The 20662-nt window shown below is 39.7% G+C and overlaps 7 protein-coding genes across 8 annotated transcripts; 4 read left to right on the top strand and 3 right to left on the bottom strand.

Moving 5' to 3' along the window:
• Positions 1–6184: 6184 nt before the first annotated feature.
• Positions 6185–8451, bottom strand: LOC139432493 (uncharacterized protein PF3D7_1120000-like). The gene has a single exon (XM_071201148.1). The coding sequence runs from the start codon at positions 7921–7923 to the stop codon at positions 6187–6189; it is 1737 nt and encodes a 578-aa protein (XP_071057249.1). The 5' UTR covers positions 7924–8451; the 3' UTR covers positions 6185–6186.
• A 1016-nt stretch (positions 8452–9467) lies between these two features.
• LOC111414098 (chymotrypsin-1-like) lies at positions 9468–11163 on the top strand. The gene is made up of 2 exons (XM_023045280.2): positions 9468–10108; positions 10982–11163. Exons 1-2 carry the CDS (start codon positions 9518–9520, stop codon positions 11123–11125), a joined length of 735 nt encoding a protein of 244 aa, XP_022901048.2. The 5' UTR covers positions 9468–9517; the 3' UTR covers positions 11126–11163.
• Positions 11163–12261, top strand: LOC111414096 (ubiquinone biosynthesis protein COQ3, mitochondrial). The gene is made up of 2 exons (XM_023045278.2): positions 11163–11446; positions 11495–12261. Exons 1-2 carry the CDS (start codon positions 11290–11292, stop codon positions 12193–12195), a joined length of 858 nt encoding a protein of 285 aa, XP_022901046.2. The 5' UTR covers positions 11163–11289; the 3' UTR covers positions 12196–12261.
• Positions 12262–12653: 392 nt separating this feature from the next.
• Positions 12654–15321, bottom strand: LOC111414089 (uncharacterized). 2 transcript variants are annotated; one of them, XM_023045268.2, is made up of 9 exons: positions 15035–15321; positions 14641–14703; positions 14413–14541; positions 14003–14360; positions 13851–13892; positions 13594–13758; positions 13287–13542; positions 13106–13235; positions 12654–13054 (listed from the first exon to the last, which is right to left on the bottom strand). In XM_023045268.2, exons 1-9 carry the CDS (start codon positions 15227–15229, stop codon positions 12833–12835), a joined length of 1560 nt encoding a protein of 519 aa, XP_022901036.1. In that variant the 5' UTR covers positions 15230–15321; the 3' UTR covers positions 12654–12832. The 2 variants fall into 2 exon arrangements, with proteins under 2 accessions (XP_022901036.1, XP_022901037.1); XM_023045269.2 differs by lacking the exon at positions 13851–13892.
• Positions 15322–15662: 341 nt separating this feature from the next.
• On the top strand, positions 15663–17122 carry LOC111414091 (Activator-recruited cofactor subunit 42). Its single transcript, XM_023045271.2, has 3 exons — positions 15663–15772; positions 15826–16090; positions 16141–17122. The coding sequence occupies exons 1-3, from the start codon at positions 15739–15741 to the stop codon at positions 17051–17053; spliced, it is 1212 nt and encodes a 403-aa protein (XP_022901039.2). The 5' UTR covers positions 15663–15738; the 3' UTR covers positions 17054–17122.
• On the bottom strand, positions 17055–17954 carry LOC111414099 (dj-1beta). Its single transcript, XM_023045282.2, has 3 exons — positions 17722–17954; positions 17437–17665; positions 17055–17384 (listed from the first exon to the last, which is right to left on the bottom strand). The coding sequence occupies exons 1-3, from the start codon at positions 17917–17919 to the stop codon at positions 17137–17139; spliced, it is 675 nt and encodes a 224-aa protein (XP_022901050.1). The 5' UTR covers positions 17920–17954; the 3' UTR covers positions 17055–17136.
• Positions 17955–18142: 188 nt separating this feature from the next.
• Positions 18143–20591, top strand: LOC111414086 (ribosome biogenesis protein BOP1 homolog). The gene is made up of 2 exons (XM_023045266.2): positions 18143–18279; positions 18337–20591. The coding sequence occupies exons 1-2, from the start codon at positions 18232–18234 to the stop codon at positions 20536–20538; spliced, it is 2250 nt and encodes a 749-aa protein (XP_022901034.2). The 5' UTR covers positions 18143–18231; the 3' UTR covers positions 20539–20591.
• Positions 20592–20662: the final 71 nt, after the last annotated feature.

Here is a 20662-nt window from a genome sequence, read left to right as displayed (position 1 = left end):
GAATAACCCAACCCAACCCAACCCAACCCAACCCAACCCAACCCAACCCAACCCAACCCAACCCAACCCAACCCAACCCAACCCAACCCAACCCAACCCAACCCAACCCAACCCAACCCAACCCAACCCAACCCAACCCAACCCAACCCAACCCAACCCAACCCAACCCAACCCAACCCAACCCAACCCAACCCAACCCAACCCAACCCAACCCAACCCAACCCAACCCAACCCAACCCAACCCAACCCAACCCAACCCAACCCAACCCAACCCAACCCAACCCAACCCAACCCAACCCAACCCAACCCAACCCAACCCAACCCAACCCAACCCAACCCAACCCAACCCAACCCAACCCAACCCAACCCAACCCAACCCAACCCAACCCAACCCAACCCAACCCAACCCAACCCAACCCAACCCAACCCAACCCAACCCAACCCAACCCAACCCAACCCAACCCAACCCAACCCAACCCAACCCAACCCAACCCAACCCAACCCAACCCAACCCAACCCAACCCAACCCAACCCAACCCAACCCAACCCAACCCAACCCAACCCAACCCAACCCAACCCAACCCAACCCAACCCAACCCAACCCAACCCAACCCAACCCAACCCAACCCAACCCAACCCAACCCAACCCAACCCAACCCAACCCAACCCAACCCAACCCAACCCAACCCAACCCAACCCAACCCAACCCAACCCAACCCAACCCAACCCAACCCAACCCAACCCAACCCAACCCAACCCAACCCAACCCAACCCAACCCAACCCAACCCAACCCAACCCAACCCAACCCAACCCAACCCAACCCAACCCAACCCAACCCAACCCAACCCAACCCAACCCAACCCAACCCAACCCAACCCAACCCAACCCAACCCAACCCAACCCAACCCAACCCAACCCAACCCAACCCAACCCAACCCAACCCAACCCAACCCAACCCAACCCAACCCAACCCAACCCAACCCAACCCAACCCAACCCAACCCAACCCAACCCAACCCAACCCAACCCAACCCAACCCAACCCAACCCAACCCAACCCAACCCAACCCAACCCAACCCAACCCAACCCAACCCAACCCAACCCAACCCAACCCAACCCAACCCAACCCAACCCAACCCAACCCAACCCAACCCAACCCAACCCAACCCAACCCAACCCAACCCAACCCAACCCAACCCAACCCAACCCAACCCAACCCAACCCAACCCAACCCAACCCAACCCAACCCAACCCAACCCAACCCAACCCAACCCAACCCAACCCAACCCAACCCAACCCAACCCAACCCAACCCAACCCAACCCAACCCAACCCAACCCAACCCAACCCAACCCAACCCAACCCAACCCAACCCAACCCAACCCAACCCAACCCAACCCAACCCAACCCAACCCAACCCAACCCAACCCAACCCAACCCAACCCAACCCAACCCAACCCAACCCAACCCAACCCAACCCAACCCAACCCAACCCAACCCAACCCAACCCAACCCAACCCAACCCAACCCAACCCAACCCAACCCAACCCAACCCAACCCAACCCAACCCAACCCAACCCAACCCAACCCAACCCAACCCAACCCAACCCAACCCAACCCAACCCAACCCAACCCTTTTTTTTTTTTTTTTTTTTTTTTTTACGAGGTTGGGGAAAATCTGCGAACAGACATCTGACCTGGGATCTTGAGCGGTCAGATAGTGTGGGGTTAAGGCACAAAAGCCCCGACCCACTAAAAACCCCTTTCCTCGTCTTCTCCGGGAACACTCTCACGAGCTTTCTTCGGAGTATTGTAGATTCATTCTCTCTGCCATTGTACCTTCTCCTCCCTTTCCTTTGTTACAACCACCTCCCTTACAAACTCTTCCACAATCTTCCATTTTTCTTCACTTTTTAGCATAACTTTCGTACAGTTTTCCGGCGTTAGCTTAATTTTCAATTTTTTCCACATTTCCTCGCGTATTTCATTCCATCTTTTACAAGCAAAAAATGTATGCTCCACATCATCTATACATTTCTTCCTCTCTTCTCTTATGTTTGTGTAAGTAGGCTTTAAAGCAACCATGACCACTCAGGAATTGACACATAGAATAATTTATTTCTCCCCATTTCCGAGTAACCCATGTTTCAACATTTGGAATTATTCTTTTCGTCCAATGTGCTTTACCAGTGTTCGTGGTCCATCGATTGTTCCATTCCTGCATTATTTCTTTCTCCAGAATGTCACGATCCTCTTTTGTTTTCCATCTAGACATTCGCCTTCTTGCCATCAACTCAATTGGTAATGAGTTTGCAATGACCAATAACGCTTCCGTAGAGACAGTTCTATAAGAACTGACGATTTTTATCAAAATCTGCCTCTGTAATCTCGTCATCTTTTCTTTGTGTTTTTTAATCTCAAACACCCCACTCCAAGCTTTGCAGGCATATAACATCTGCGAAAAAACTACCGAGCCTATCAATTTCCTTTTCTCCATACTTGGTCCATATGTCGAACCCATCATCCTGTGCAATGCATTTATAGTTTTCTGCGCCTTGTTAAATACATATTCAACATGAGGACCCCATCTCAGGTCTCTACCAATCATTACACCCAGGTATTTGAGTGAATTTCTAGAAATTACAATATGTCCTGCCACATTAATCTCAATTTCTCCTCTACTTTTCCTACTTTTCATCAATACACATTCAGTTTTCTCCGGTGCCAGCTTTAAACCCATAAACTCTAATTTATCAATAATTACCTTAATAACACGATGTGCTATATTGGTAATATACTCCTTACTCCAACCAGAAATTATAATGGCCAAATCGTCTGCATAAGCTACCAACTTAACATCTTTAATTTGCATATCATCTAAAATTTGATCGAAAAAAATATTCCAAAGTAGTGGATCATACCTGGAAAGAGGGGGAAAAAGCCATTCCCCCTCTTATGTCCGCTTCCTCCACTTGTATCTCTTCTGTTTAGCCCTTTGATCCCTCCGACTCCTTCTCATGCTCAACCACAATCTTGCATCTTATGATTTTGCCAAACATTTCATGCCTGTTAACTGCCTTCTTCTCCAATCGTCTCACATTCGCAGTATTTCATGTGGACAAAAGTTATCTATTAATCTTTTTGCATCAATACAACTTACCGTTCATACCTGGAAAGAGGGGGAAAAGCCATTCCCCCTCTTATGTCCGCTTCCTCCATTTATATCTCTTCTGTTTAGCCCTTTGATCCTTCCGACTCCTTCTCATACTCAACCACAATCTTGCATCTTATGATTTTGCCGAACATTTCAATAATTGCGTTCCAGTTTCTCTCGGTTGCAAGCATGAGCCTTCCCACATTGTCCACGCTCGGCCGCTTGCCGCATTTTCTTCCACAGTCCTCCCTCTCGGCCTCAAACCTCCCGCAACCAAACAGCGTGTGCTCCACCGTATCCACTTCCTCACAGAACCAGCATCCGTCAGTCTTCGTTTTCCCGATTGTTTTGAGGTAGACACCGAACACTCCATGGCCCGTCAGCGCCTGGGTAGTGAAGTGATCGACTTCTCCCCACGCCCTATCCATCCACGCCCTCAAATCCGGGATCATTACTTTGGTCCAACCCTGATTATTGTCCCACCTCAGGCTCCAATCCTCCATCAGTTTATGTCGTCTCTCCGTCTTAGTTCCGCAGTTCCGTGCATACAGGGAGCTTCTCTCTTCCACCAGCAGGTCTATCGGTGGAACCCCCGCTATGACCCCCACTCCCTCTGCTGACACTGTTCTATAGGCCGACGTTATTCCGATACACAATTTTCTGTGCACCGACTGCAAAACATTTCTATAATGTTTGTATCTAAGAGCTTTCTTCCACGTCGGTGCTGCGTACAAAATGACTGAAATCGCCGCTCCAGCAATCAACTTTCGCTTACTGGCTCTGGGCCCCCCTACGTTTGGCATTAGTCTCAGGAGCACATTTGTCATTATCGTCGCCTTTCTTGAAACCTCCAACACGTGACTGGTCATAGATAGGTCCTTATTCAGATACACTCCCAAATACCTGACCCTACTCACACTCTTCACCACTGTCCCCGCTATCTCCACCTCTATATCTCTAACCCTTCTTCTCCCCTGCAGGAGGACCATCTCCGTCTTTACTGTTGCTACCTTGAGTTTCATCTCTTGTAGCTTCCTGATAACCTTTCCTACCGCCCATGCTGTTTTGTCTTCTAACTGTATTCTATCCTTCCCCTTCACTAACACCGCGAGGTCGTCCGCATATGCCACTAGGGTTACTCCCTCTTCTACTTCAATTCGCAGAACACTGTCGTAGTATACATTCCACAGCGTAGGGCCCAGGATTGAACCCTGTGGAACGCCGCTCGATATCTGGATATATTTCTCCCCTGGCGCTATAATATATCGGTTGGTAAAATAGGACTGGATTATCCTTATAAGGTAATCGCTAATCCCTCCTCTTTTCAAAGCATCTATCATTTCTCGCCAAGGAGCCGAGTTAAAGGCGTTTTCAATGTCTAGCAAAACCAATACGCAGCATTCCCTATGCGTGTAGCTTTTCTTTTTTAATTCTTCTACAATTCCTTGCACCCTTTGTATCGCTTGGATAGTCGATCTGCCCTTCCGAAAACCATACTGATCGTCATGTAGAAGACCCTTCTCTTCGATCTCTTCGTGAAGTCTGTTTCTGATTATCATTTCGAAGAGTTTTCCCATGGTGTTACCCAGGCAGATCGGCCTAAACGTTGAGGTGTCGTCGGGCTTTTTCTTCGGCTTCTCAATCAGAACCAGCCTTGCTACCTTCCACGCATCAGGAAAGATCCCACTCTGAAGGCAATTCCTATACATTTTCAAGAAAGCCTGTTGATTACCCGTTACTGTGGCTATAAGTATCTCTGGTGAAATCCCGTCAGGCCCTGGAGCTTTCCGCTTCCTAATCTTGCCCACCGCATCAATCAGTTCTTCCAATTCAACTTCCGGAGCATTCTCAATCTCCCTTCCACCGTTGTCATCCCATTCCACGAGCTCGTGTTTTGGGAATAATTTCCTAATTTGTTCCTTGACCTCTCTTTCGCCAAGCTGTCTTTCCTTTCTCAGATTGAATTTCCTTGTGATTATACCATAGGCTTTGCCCCATACATTGTCATTCAGTTCCAATAGCAATTCCTTCCATTTTTTTTCTTTACTCTTCTCTATTTCCAACTTCAATCTCTTCTTAGCCTCCCTATACGTATCCCAACATGTACTTGTCTCAGTTTCATCGCTTCTTCTTCTTGATCTTGTAAACATCCTCCTTGATCTTACACACTCCCTCCGTCTACTTGCAATTTCCTCGTTCCACCAGTACATTGGCTTCCAGTTCCTATTTAATTTCTTTTTAACCAATGCGACATTACATTTTTCTATAATCTTTTGTAGCATACTCTCGGGTGATACTGTTTCTTCTTCCTTGAATAGATCCACACACAATTCGGCATATCTCTTCATCGAAATTTCGTTCGCATGCCATCCCTGCTTCTCCGCAGTCTCTTCTGTATGGGTAGCACTTATAATTTCGAACCTAATTGTACGATGATCACTTAGATTTTCATCATCCTCCTCCACCCTCCAGCCTTGCACTTTGTTCCGCAATACGATGGACACTGCAGTAAAATCAATTACTGAGGCACCTCTTGCAGCCATGAACGTCGGGATATTTCCCTCATTTATTACAACCATATCTCCAGTAGAGGACAGCCACTCTTCGAGAATTCTACCTCTTTCGTTTACGTTCGAGGAGCCAATTACAACGGATTTGGCATTAAGATCACCCCCAATGATTTTGGGCTTTTGTATACGCCTAGTTACCAAATCAATGTCATAGAGTAGCCTTTCAAAGTCTGAGCGACTACCATTTGGCGAGAAATAACATGACACAATCATAAAATCCGGCAACACCACACAAACAAAACCATTCCCGGCACGCCAATCCATCACAAGACATTCACCATATAAATTAATAAAAGTATCACAGTTCTTATCACAGTATTGTATTGTCCTGCACCGCTTATTCTGCTCACAGCCGATTATCACCTGGATCCCATCCTCCTTAACCCTCCTCTCCATCATCTCATGCGCCGCATATACCCTATTAAAATTTAACTGGGCAACCTTAATCTTCCTATCTAAGCTTCTATACATTGCGCTTGCGGGTGGCTCTTCTAGCTATAGTAAGTGCTTCCTTGAATATTCTGCACTTACCCGATCCTGCCTTGTGTCCTTTAGCTTTGCACATAGGGCACGATTCTTCATTTGGGCAGTCTTTCACACCATGGTCTGTTTCCCCACATTTATAACACAGTTTAGTTCTATCTGCTCCCTTACAATCCTTGTTTGTATGGCCATATCCCCAACATTTAAAGCATTTTAGTACCTCTATTCGCTTGTCCAATTCGCAACTTATAAAGCCAATCTTCAATTGTCTTTTCCTTAGTAGGGTTTCCGCTCCTTTTTTGTCTAACTTGATGGTGATCGCCTTCATCTCTCCCTTCATCGGTCTCAGTTTACCCATCTCTAAACCATGTTCCTCTCCTCCCAGGGCATCAGCAATAGCTTCGCGGATCTCTTCCTCTTTCACCAATGCATCCATACCTCTAACGTGAATGATCTCAGTATCGTCATCACCCATCCTTTTACACTTAGTTTCCTCTCCGCTTCTATTTATGGCCTCACTTATCTTATTAATTGCATCACCATCTTTTTCTATGGTAATAAGTACCTTACCGTTTCTAGTACTCTTGATGCCTCTAATTCCCTCACCAATCTTCTCCTTCTTTAACGTCTCCTTTACTCCTTTTAGCGTTTCCGTAAAGGTTTTCTCCTTACTTTCGACGATTAACGCATACGTTTTCCGCTTCGGTTGCCCTTTCGTCGCTTCTATCTCCGATTCCGGAGTGTATATAATCACCTTAGTCCCTGACGAGTGGAACACGCTCTCTATCATCTTTCTGAATTTTGTAGTGTCCATATTTCTCATCTTATGGATAGCAATCCATTCTACTCCGTCCGTTTCTTGCCTTAGGTCTTTAATTCTCTGGAAGAGACCTCTATCCGTGTTATCGTATAATAACTTAATAATTTTCCTGTTCCTCTTTTCCACCTGGTCCTTTATCCTTATTTTACATTCCTGTTCGACCACACCTATTTCATCATTTATCTCTCCTAATTCCGGGAATCTCTCTCTGAATTTCCCCTGAATACCCTTCTCCATAGGTTCATCCGAAGGGTCCACAATCACTACCATTACTGTTCCCACCTTTGCATTTAACGGACTTCCCTTCTTAATTTCGGTATTCCGAAACGATTCTTCCTCCCAGGTCGCATCCCCTATCATCTCCCAGTCCTCGTAGGTTTCGACCTCACTTTCCAAATAGACGACTTCGTCCCCAATTGTTTGGGTCCCCATCTCTCTGGTAGATGTATTAGACCGTCTGTCCGTTTGCGTGTCCGCGTCAAATACCATTTTCTCGGCTGGTTCATATCTCAGTTTCTTCAGCCATTGCTTTATTGAATCCCTATCAAGAGCGTCCATTTGCCTAGTCAATTTGGTAGTAGTCTCCTTAATCTCCCTTTTCGTATTTTGTTCAATATACGATTGTAAGTTTTTAACTAGCTTTTTGACCATGTCCAGACTTTCTTCCACAAGGAAGCATTCCGGGCTTTCTCTCATTTTATACACCTGTCCTTCTTGATCCACTTTTTCTATGGACGTGTCGTGTACCTTCCTTTTCTTCACTTCACCAGTTAGGGAGCTACTCCTATTGTGCCCATACATTCTCCTCAATTGTGAGACCTTCTCTCTGTTCTCTTCATTACCTCCATCATTTTTCCTTCCCATATCCTCTTTGTCTGTGCTTCTTAAAGTTGACATCCTTCCAGTTTACCGGCGCATCGTGCGCAGAGGGGCGGGCCGGCATGACCAGGAACGGGTGTACCCTCGGGGTCGTGACCCCTACCCCAGTTCCCTGAGGCCCAGTCGCCGCTTAACCTACCCGGATACCAGACGGTAGGCACTCGCCCGTATCGATGAGGAGTCCCGACCCTCCTCACCCAATGCCCACTACCCGACCCAGGTCCCGAAGGGGCCGGCACCTGAACACGACGTGGAATCCTCTTCGGCAGAGTAAACTCACATCAGCCCGCAAAAACCAACAGCCGAAGCAAGCCACTGGCCAGCAAGCACTCCCCGATTCTCCCCAGCCGCGTCGGTCATTACACTGAACATTTATTACACACTTACAAGGACTACACAACTCCGGAATTCTGCCGGCCTTCCAAAATCTTCACCTGTAACCCAGGCAGGTGCCCTACAGGGTACTACCGTCCGGGCCAGGCGGACCCCGGTTTTTTAACGAGGTGTGCTCCTCGAGCTCAGGTACCTCGGGTTCGCTAAGCCCGTACCCAGTGATCACACTAGGCCCCTGAGGGGAACCCAACCCAACCCAACCCAACCCAACCCAACCCAACCCAACCCAACCCAACCCAACCCAACCCAACCCTGCCCTACCGCAACCCAACCCTGCCCTACCGCAACCCAACCCTGCCCTACCGCAACCCAACCCTGCCCTACCGCAACCCAACCCTGCCCTACCGCAACCCAGCCCTGCCCTACCGCAACCCAACCCTGCCCTACCGCAACCCAACCCTGCCCTACCGCAACCCAACCCTGCCCTACCGCAACCCAACCCTGCCCTACCGCAACCCAACCCTGCCCTACCGCAACCCAACCCTGCCCTACCGCAACCCAACCCTGCCCTACCGCAACCCAACCCTGCCCTACCGCAACCCAACCCTGCCCTACCGCAACCCAACCCTGCCCTACCGCAACCCAACCCTGCCCTACCGCAACCCAACCCTGCCCTACCGCAACCCAACACTGCCCTACCGCAACCCAACCCTGCCCTACCGCAACCCAACCCTGCCCTACCGCAACCCAGCCCTGCCCTACCGCAACCCACCCCTGCCCTACCGCAACCCAGCCCTGCCCTACCGCAACCCAGCCCTGCCCTACCGCAACCCAACCCTGCCCTACCGCAACCCAACCCTGCCTGAGAGTAACATTTTTAATTTTGTGCCTATGAGTTGTTAAGGTTGTGTTTACTTAACTAAAAGGACTAAAAGTTTCCTCCCATTTCCCCATCACTATTTAAAACAAGTACGAGGGTATGACCGGTGTGACGAGGGCAGTAAGTATTGGTATCAAGCGCTAGGGATAGTAGTTTCTAACGGACCGGCTTTCTTGATCGCATTGTATGTAAACTTTTACAATAAATAAAAGGAATTGTTTTGTATGTGTTATTAGAAAGAATTTTAATTATTTCTAGTACACTTAAGTACTGTTTGTTATCATTATTCATGTAAAAAAAACGCAATAAAAAATTAAAAGATGAGTCATCGTAATTGTTTAAATACTAGACCGTAAACTAAAAAGTATAAAGTAATAATAAGTGTGTTTTGTGATTAAAATGTATCGTCTACTTCTATTTTTTTCTTTTAATTTCGTTGATTCAATCCCACAAGAACGCATAATAGGTGGAGAAAAAGCCGAAACGATAACAAAATTTCCTTACCAAGTGATGGTTCAATGTGAGATCGAAGAAAAATATTTAACAATTTGCGGTGGTGCTTTAATTGGCAAAAATAAAATTTTAACTGCAGCTCATTGTGTTTTAAAATGTTCCGACCCGAAACGATTAAGAGTGATCGCCGGAGTTTATAATCCCGATATTAAACATGCTCACCAAGTAAAATGTTCAATACCACATCCAGATTATGATGAAAATAAAGCTAGTAATGACATAGCCGTTTTATGTTTGATGAACACTCTACAAGAAAGCGATAGAATAAAAACGATTAAAATCGCGCAAAAACTGGTTAAACCGAATACGAAAGCAATCGTTTCAGGTTGGGGCCAAACCAAAACTAGCATTGTATCCAAAGAGTTAAAATACGCGATTGTTAATGTTATCGATTCGGAAGAATGTGAAGATGAGAACCCGTTTTATGATGAAACGCAAATTTGTGCTGAAAGTACGGATGGCAGTGGACCTTGTAAGGTAAAAATACCGTAGAAAATTTAGTTTTTTATTTTTATAAGTACCAAAAAAAAATTGTATGAATGTCAAAATTATGTCACATTGAGAACTTATTATGATTTACATACAAAATTCTGATTCAATTAAATCGATAAAAAATGTCTTGTTCAGTTGGAATGGTAATTTTCCTTGCTTTAATTTCATCGTTTATGGGATTAGGAATAATTTTTGTGTCGATTTCAACCCCCTATTGGTACCAAGTGGATGTTAACGTAGGAAAAATCAACTCGACCGAACAACAATATTTTAGTAGAAAGGTTGGAATTTTTTATTTGTGTTTTATAAAAGAACAACCGCCGAGTTTAAAAGAAACCTGCCATTACATCAATTATGACCTCAAAAACATACCGGAAAGTGAATTGACAATCGAACAATTAGGAAAATTACATTGCACTCGAACGACGATGGCTTTTTTCATTATCGGGTGGTCCTTAATTCTTCTACTTTTAACGGTGATTTATATCACTTGTTGTTGCCAATGGACCTCAAAATTTCTAAGTTGTAACTCAATTATGAGTTTAATAGGATTTTTTAGTTTTATAATTGCAATGGGGGCATTCCACGGAGGAATTGTATACGAAAAGATGGCTTGGAATGACATCGTCGATAGAAATTCAACATTTACTTACAATTGGAGTTATTTTATCGCTTGGATTGGAATTGCGATGATTCTTTTCGGTTCGTGCTTCTTTAATTGTGCCGCCACCTGTCGATTTGAAAAAGAAGAACAACTTAATGAGTTTATCCAACATTCTATTAATTGGGAACGAATTAAAAATAATATTGGACGAAAAGAATAAAAATTATTAATATATTAATTTTTTCTCTTGTTAGGGCGATTCCGGTGGACCTTTGGTTGCCAATAAAGAATTAATCGGAATTGTTTCTTATGGAATCGCTGATTGCATAACGAACGCGCCCAGGATGTACACAAACGTTTATTATTATCGATCGTTCATCGAAAAACATAAATGTTAAATAAAATTATAAATTAATTAAAATATATCGAAGCTAAATTCACGTTTATTTTGTATAACCTGTCAATTTTCTTTTTAGGGTTCATTTTTTTTTAGGTTACCTCTAATAACGTAATAAAAATAAATAATAAGAATATTAAAAAAATCATTTAAAACGAAACTAAAATGGCAAAAAATCATCTTAAAATACTTTTAAGACCCTCAAATGTGATTTTAATACAGTCATTAAGATTATTGTCGAACACACATAACCTCAAAACGGAAAAAAACACGACTCATTTTGGGTTTCAAACGGTTAAAGAAAACGAAAAAGTCCATAAAGGTAATCAAAACATCCCAAGCAAACCAAAATAACTTTTTTTAATTTTAGTACATAAGGTTTTTGAAGATGTTGCTGATAATTATGATATAATGAACGATGTAATGTCCATTGGCATTCACCGTATTTGGAAAGACATTTTTATGAAAAAATTGAACCCAACGAAGAATACAAAGCTATTAGATGTAGCTGGTGGCACAGGTGATATTGCATTTCGGTTTTTGGATTACGTAAAATCGACCGAAAACGCGAAAGGATGTCATGTTAAAGTTTGCGATATTAATTCGCACATGCTCGATGTAGGAAAAATTCGTTCGAAGCGACTTAATCATGATTCATCGTTAATTACTTGGCAAAAAGGCGATGCGGAAAACCTACCATTTGAAAATGACAGTTTTAACGCGTACACCATAGCTTTTGGAATACGAAATGTGACGCATATCGATAAAGTTTTGAAGGAAGCGTATCGGGTTTTACAACCGGGAGGAAGATTTTTGTGTCTCGAATTTACGCAATTAGAGTATCCTTTAGCACAATGGTTTTACGATTTATATAGTTTTCAAGTTATCCCGGTTATGGGGCATTTAATCGCAGGTCAATGGCAACCTTATCAGTATTTAGTTGAGAGTATAAGAAAATTTCCTAATCAAGAAAATTTTAAAAATTTGATTGAGAAGGCTGGTTTCAGAGAAGTTTCTTATGAAAATCTTACGATGGGGATTGTTGCTATCCATTCAGGATTTAAATTATAATAAATTGTTGATTTATTGTTAGTAGTTTGTTCAAAACTTTGTTAAAATATATATAACCTCCGTCTATATTGCGCCTCCATCCAAGCTGATATCTCCCATTTCTTTCCTAAAACAACTCTACACAGATTAAATTAAAGAAATAAAACATATTTTTTCTTTATAAATCAATAATATATTCTCTCACAATTCAATAATAATAATAGTAATAATTTAACAAATTGTTTTGTAATAAAATACCGCGACAAGTTTCCTAAGTACACGACTCTATCACGTTTCGTTTAATTTTTAATTCTTTTTCATTATTTATATCATCATTTATCAGTCACAATATTATAAAACTTAGTTTTCTCTGAAAAACATTTTTTTAGGTTAAGATTAAAAGGGGAATTGGACAAAAAGGAAATAAGACAAGAAGAGTCAAAAATAGAACCTTAACGAACTCAAAAACACAAAAAGAATACTTTAAACTCAATATTTCATTTGTTAAGTACATCCGGTTTCGGATTCAGGGACTAAACATAACGGGAGTAAAAAAAGGGGGGAGGGGGAGAGGTAATTAAGATAAGATGGAATAAGTTTGTTTCAAAAAATGGCACTTTGTGCTAAAAAAGTTTTTAAAAATCTAATTTAAATCGTTTTAAGTTTGCTTTTGGTTATAAACTGGGCGCCCAGCAAGCTCTAATAAATACCTATCCGGATGATCCAGCCAATCAGCAGCGCTCAATTTGACAGTTTGTTGCCTTTCAGCTTCTTTAAACTGCCATTTTTTAATATCCAACTGCGTTTCACGGCTACTTTGATCGCCGCAACCCCACACCTCAATACAACTTATCGAAAGTGGAATTTTACGAAACTCAAACTAAAATATTCATTGCAAATTTGTAAATGTTCATAAATAAAATGAACTAACCTTTTCAAATCCTCCGTCAACGGAAATTATTGGATTTCTGGGATCTTTCCCTGCCCGCAATCCTTGCGGGTAACCCCGAACCGTTGTGTTTAAGTAGAGCATCTTCGAACCTTTTTCGAGGAGTAAAAATCTAAAAACAAACAATTTAACAAATAAAAATAACTTTAAAATAATTTGTTACTTCGGTAATAATTGAAATGCGGCGCAATCTTCTCCTCCCCAATACAAATGGGACTCTTTCCACTCACAAGACGAAGCGATGCAAAAAAGTGACCCATCACCAGCTTTTATTAAAATTAACGTCGGTCCTTTATAAGCCAAAACGTGGTGGAGGAACCGATTAGCTCCCAAACCTTGTTCATTAGAATCATAGAGGATTAACCAATGAGACGGCACCGCGAACAAAAGTTTAGTTAAGAAATTTACACTTGCTAAACCTAAAAATTAAATTAATAAAAAATTATAATTAAAATAATTAATTAATTTACCTGTTCCGCTATTACTGGGTGAATTAGCCCGCCTAGGTCTCGAATAATTCGGACTTAAAGCACCCGCTAGCAACCAAGACATACTCATTTGAAGTAAATGAGGGTGCGGGGGTTTATCCCCGAAAATCGGCGGTTGATCCAACACCGGCGTCGCTAATTCTAACCCTAAACAATTTACCACAAAGAATTAATTTAAAACAATACTTAACTAAAATTCAAAAAAAAAACCACAACAAACAACCCAACAACAAAAATACCTTCACCACTTTTATTATCCACAAGGAACTTTTCCATTTTCGCTAAACAAATATTAAAAAAGATAAATTAACCTTACAATCAAGGTTAAATGTCATTTGGGATACGTTCGGAAAAATTAATTTGAGTACGTTCACAAATTAAATTGTTTTACCTGCCGCTAGAGGAGGTCCATCAATTTCCAAAGTACGATAAGAAGTTGCTAAACAATGCACGCAATACCGATGAATTGGCAGCAATAATCTAGGGGTATTCGCCGCCAACCAATGTGACACAAACTGCATTGAAAGTTGCGTTTTCGAATGAAAACAACTATCAACGACTGCTTTTAACGTCTTATTTATTAAGAGGCACATTTGTGGACCTTCACTGTAATGGTCCATTGCTATATGATAAGAGCACATCAGAAGACTTCGTAACGATTCGGGTGTAACAAACGCGTTTTCTTTCGTTGCATCATAAACAGAATACATTCGGACGATTATATCAATTGCTGAAGCGTCATCCAGTATCTAATTAAAAAAAATTATAATAAATTTTTTTTGGAACCGATTTAATACTTACAGCGAGAAATTTTTCCGTTTGCATTTTAAAATCACTGGTTGTAATATAAGATCGTAAACTGTTTGATTGCCGATGAAAATGATTGAAGAGCTTCTCAGCCAAAAGTTGATATCGAGGAAACAAATAAAGCTGTTTTATTCGATTGTTGAAAAGAAGGCGAAAAGCCAGATTTTTGAAAGAAAAATTTGTTTTAGGTTCAATAAATTAAAAATTAAATTATAAATTTACGGTAAATGTTGATAGGCTCACACCGTTCACACCTTCATCTTCTTTTGATTTCTCAGTCAAGATCTAAAAATAAAAAAATTAATTAACCTAAAAATTAAAAAAACATTCATTTTGGTTTTATATTGAGGTTATGTTGAAATCAAATTGTAATATTAATAAAAATTTAATCACGCGTATCAAGTCATGATGAATAAGCAACGATTTTTCTTTACAAAAAATTAAATCTAAAAAAGGTTTAAAATCCCTTTTTTATGAGATCACGCGAAATATTTTATTTAGATAAGATTAAAAAACTTTTCCTAACTTCACACTAAACCTAACATTCTATTGTTTTCATTTTGTTTAAATTCGCAACATATTTATTTGATTCCTTTTAACGTAATTATAAAAATACCTTTGCGAGTTTTTCAACCGGAGACATAATCGTTGGAACCGATTCTATTTCATCTCCGCTAGTTGTACCACCTCCACCCGTACTATTTTCCGATTTAGCCAAACTTTTTTTTCGTTCCCTTTGAGTACTTGAACCGATCGTGAACGCACCGCCCCGTTTCAAACTAGCCCCATTCGACGACGCGTGGTTCCCCATCTTATTCTCCAAATGGGCGATGATGGTGGTCTTATTCGCTAAAGGGGTCGCATTTTTTTAAGAAAATACGGAAGAATCCGTGTGGTCTTAAAAACTAAAAAGAAAAAAAATTACGTTTGAAACACTGACGAGGTGAAGGGTCAGCGAGCGACTGATGACAGATTTTTTTTTGACACATGACACTTTTTCAGTTTACGCCACCTGTTGCGCGAAAGGAATATTTCAAAATTAATGATAATTTGTGCTAATTAGAATTTAACCAAATAAACATTTGTACTAATTTAATCATATGTTGCTAACTTAAAGCAGATAATTATTAAAATAATTTCCATATATAAAAAAAGGATTAATGTAACAATAACAATAAAAATTGAATATAAAATTTAAAAATTAAATTGATAAAAAATAAAAATAAATGACATAACCTCAATTACAATCATATTACAATAACAAAGTACAAAGTTCATAAATATCAAAGGGTAACAATATAATTAAAATAATTAATAATTATGGCTTTATTAAGAAATTTTAGACCGTTTTTAGGTAACAAAAGATCTCAAAAAAAAAATTTCTAATTATATAAATGATATTTTTAGGTTCAAATTTAATTAAACGAACAATTGCTTCATTAAATTCCCTTCCGGAAACCCACCAAATGCTACAAAAATCATGCAGGGATTTCGCAGAGGGCGAATTAAAACCGATAGCTTCAAAAATCGATAAGGAACATTTATACCCGAAAGAACAAATTAAAACAATGGGTGAACTCGGATTGATGGCAGTTGAAGTTCCTGAAAGTTACGGAGGAACCGGTTTAGATTATTTAGCATACGCTATAGCCATGGAAGAAATTTCAAGGGGGTAACCAACAATAAATAAATTAATTAATTTTTTAATTAATTAAATTTTAGATGTGCAAGTTGCGGTGTTATAATGTCAGTAAATAATTCCCTTTATCTTGGTCCTATTTTACATTTCGGAAACGATTCACAAAAACAAAAATACATAACCCCATTTACTACGGGTGAAAAGGTTGGTTGTTTTGCTTTATCAGAACCTGGAAATGGTTCCGATGCGGGTGCAGCATCAACAACAGCAACGTTAAAAGGAGACTCATACATTTTGAATGGAACGAAAGCCTGGATAACCAATGGATATGAGAGTGAAGCGTCAGTTGTATTTGCAACAACTGATAAATCAATGAAACATAAAGGTATTTCCGCTATAATAACCTCGAAGCCGACTCCGGGATTAGATTTGGGTAAAAAAGAAGATAAATTGGGAATAAGAGGTTCAAGTACTTGCTCGTTAATTTTCGAAGATTGTTCGATCCCGAAAGAAAATTTATTAGGCCAACCCGGAATGGGTTTTAAAATTGCAATGATGACGTTAGATTCGGGTCGAATTGGAATTGCCTCGCAGGCTTTAGGTATTGCGCAAGCCTCGTTAGAAGTTGCCATCGAATACGCAAATAAAAGGTTAGCATTTGGAAAGCCCTTAACTAAATTACAAACGATTCAAAATAAATTAGCGGAAATGGCTCTACAATTAGACTCAGCTCGATTATTAACATGGAGAGCCGCTTGGTTAAAAGATAACAAAAAACCGTACACAAAAGAAGCAGCTATGGCTAAATTAGCTGCGAGCGAAGCAGCAACATTTTTAAGCCATCAATGTATACAGATTTTAGGTGGAATGGGATATGTTTCCGAGATGCCTGCTGAACGGTTTTATAGGGATGCTAGAATCACGGAAATTTATGAAGGAACATCAGAAATACAGAAATTAGTTATCGCAGGAAATTTACTCAAAGAATATTCATAAATATATTGAAAAAAATCTATTTTTATATGTAATAAATAATTTGACATCTGTCAAAATTTTTTAACATAACCTCAATTTTATTGTTAATATTTAATTAACATTGCTCTAGCAACTTCGCTTGCTTTTTCTTTTCCAACTAATTTCTCAACAATTGCCAAAGCAAAATCATAAGCGGTACCAGGTCCTCTACTTGTTATAACATTCGAATCAACTACCACTTTATCTTCTAAATAAGAATACAAACCACCTTCGATCAGTTGCTCTTTAACTGTCGGATAAGACGTGATTCTTTTTCCTAATGCGATGCTGTGTGCTTTTAAAGCTGTTGGGGCTAAAATGCTTGGCATAATTATTTTTTTGTATTACTATAAATCAAATTTAACCTGCGCAAATCGCAGCGATAACATCTCCTCTTTCTTCTTGCTTTTTAAGCATTTTTCCAACTTCCAAAGAACAAGAAAGCGCTTTGGATCCACCTAATCCCCCAGGTAAAACCAACGCATCATAGTCCTTTTTTAAAGCTTCAGCTATCCCAATATCGGGTTTAATCACAATGTCACGACTACAGAGTATTGGGCAGTTATCGGGAATGCCGGCTACTGTTACTCCAATCTTTTTAATAATGACCGTTTTATTTTCAGTTGAATAAAGGAATTAAAAGGTATTACCCCGGCTCTACGAAGAACGTCAGCAGCGATAACAAATTCCATTTCTTCGGCTCCTTCAGCCAAAAAAACTAAGGCTGTTTTCGGAGGAATGGGACACTTGGACATTTCTAATACCCGATTTAATAAACTGGTGGATGTTTTCAATTTAAATTGGTCGAAAAGGCGATTATTTGTAAGTTTTAAAGCGATTGAAAACATTCAAAACGTAATAACCTTAAATGTCACTTTTAGTGATGACCAACTTTCAAAAAATTAAAATCACCACAAAAATACTGTTATTCTTAATTGTTATACCTATATTTATAATTGTATAAATAAATTGATAAAAAAATTAATTTTATAAGATTATTTTAAAAAAAGTTTAATTAATTTAATTAAATAATTTTTTTTAATTTTTGGAAAAATAAAAATCCCCAAATCCACATAACCTCAAAACAACAACCACATGCGTTCATAATAGACTATATTCAAAAAATACCGCTATTGCTTAATTTTAGAAATAAATCGATCATGAAAAGAAAAGTAAATCCACCCAAACCTCCAGAAATTAAAGAAAGCGTAAGTTTTATTATAAATAACGAGAAATGTAATTAGTTTGATTTTAACTCTAAATAGGACAATGATTTACTCAACGAAATGAATGAATTGGATAGTAATGATTCTGAAAGTTATGAAGAAGATGAAGAAGATTTTGAAACCGATGAGGAGGCAACATCCGCAGAAGAATCAGATGATTTCAATGAAGAAGAAGAGAGTGATTATGATGAAAATGATGGCAGTGAGGATGAAGATGATGGAGATAACGAAAATGATGAGGAAATCAAAGAAAATCAAGAATCAACAAAAGAATTCACTGAAAATAAATTAAAACCGACAAAAATTAAATCAAAAAAAAATGAATACGAAGATTATGATACTTCCGATGAAGAAGATATCCGTAATACAATCGGAAATGTTCCAAAAAATTGGTACAATGATTATAAACATTTCGGTTATGATTGGGATGGAAAACAAATTATAAAACCGGAAACGGGGGATAACATTGATAATTTTTTAAAGCGAATTGAAGATCCCAATTTTTGGCGAACAGTCAAAGACCCACAAACGGGTCAAGATGTTGTTTTAACCGACCAAGATATTAATTTAATAAAGAGAATACACGGCGGGAAGATTCCCGATGAAAATTTCGAAGAATATGCCCCTTGGATCGAATGGTTCACTTCCGAAGTAATGGAAATGCCCGTTAGAAAATTCCCCGAACACAAACGATCCTTTTTGCCAAGTAAAAATGAAGCAAGAAAAGTTGCAAAATTGGTTCACGCATTAAAAATGGGATGGATTAAAACTAGGGAAGAGGAGGAAAAGTTACGGGCGAAGAAAGAACCACACTTTTATATGTTGTGGGGTACTGATGATCAACCGGAAGAGATGCGGCGTATTCATAAACATATTAAAGCCCCAAAACGGTTACTTCCAGGTCATGCTGAAAGTTATAACCCACCTTCAGAGTATTTGTTTGACGAGAGAGAATTGAAGAAATGGAATAAACAAAAAAGTAATCCAATTGAAAGGAAATTACACTTTTTACCACAAAAATATGAATCTTTACGCAAAGTTCCCGCGTACTCTAGGTATATAAAAGAACGTTTCTTACGTTGCTTAGATTTATATTTATGCCCTCGAGCTATAAAAATGAAATTAACAATTGAACCGGAAGCTTTAGTACCCAAACTCCCATCGCCAAGAGATTTACAACCATTCCCAACAGTTCTCTCAATAGAATACAAAGGTCACAGTGATATGGTTCGTTGTATAACTTTAGATAAAACTGGACAATATTTAGCTTCTGGTTCTGACGATGAAACAGTAAAAATTTGGGAAGTAAACACCGGAAGATGTTTGAAAACGTTTAACACAAAAGGAATCATCCGTTCAATTGAATGGTGCCCAAATCAATCAATATCTCTAATTTTAGTGGCCTCAAATAATCGGGTTTTATTGATAAACCCAAATGTAGGAGATTTTTTAATCTCATCGAAAACCGACTCTATTTTAAAAGAATTTAATCAAGAAACAACGATTCAAAGTGAACGAATCACAACATCCGTTCAATGGATTAATGAAATCGATGAAAGCGATTACTTAAACGGATTTAGAATTATATTAAATCATTTTAAAGAGATAACGCAAGTAAGTTGGCATGGAAAAGGTGATTATTTCGCTTCCGTTATGCCTGATGGACAAAATCGTTCTGTTTTAATCTCGCAATTATCGAAAAGACGGTCGCAATTACCATTTTCAAAGTCGAAAGGGCTCATTCAATCAGTTTTATTCCACCCCATTAAACCACTTTTATTTGTTGCCACACAAAAACATGTGCGAGTTTATGATTTACTTAAACAACAATTAATCAAAAAACTGTTAACAAATTCGAGGTGGGTTTCCACGATGGATATCCACCCAGGTGGTGATAACCTATTAGTTGCGACGTACGACAGGAAAATATTGTGGTTCGATTTGGATTTAAGTACAAAGCCTTATCAGACGTTACGTTTACATGGAACTGCTGTCCGAGGAGTTGCTTTCCACAAACGATATCCATTATTCGCGTCAGGATCGGACGATAGGAGTTTAATCATATCACACGGAATGGTTTATAACGATTTATTGAAGAATCCTTTAATTGTTCCGTTAAAGAGGTTTCAAGATCACGATCCTTTTAATGATTTTGGAATTTTTTCTGTTAAATTTCATCCGTTACAACCATGGGTTTTCAGTTCTGGGGCTGACGGCACAATTAAATTGTATACTAATTAAATAAATTGATTTAGATTAAATAATTCTACAAAATAAATTTTTTTAAAATTTAATTAAGTTTTATTTAAAAGTCAATTTCCAATAACTGTTTGACATTTGAGGTTATTTTGTTGAGTTCCTTTGA

The sequence above is a fragment of the Onthophagus taurus genome, unplaced genomic scaffold (genome assembly GCF_036711975.1).
Source record: "Onthophagus taurus isolate NC unplaced genomic scaffold, IU_Otau_3.0 ScKx7SY_16, whole genome shotgun sequence".
NCBI classification, from domain to species: domain Eukaryota; kingdom Metazoa; phylum Arthropoda; class Insecta; order Coleoptera; family Scarabaeidae; genus Onthophagus; species Onthophagus taurus.
Note: the sequence above shows the minus strand (reverse complement) of the source record. Positions and strands in the feature narration are given on the sequence as shown.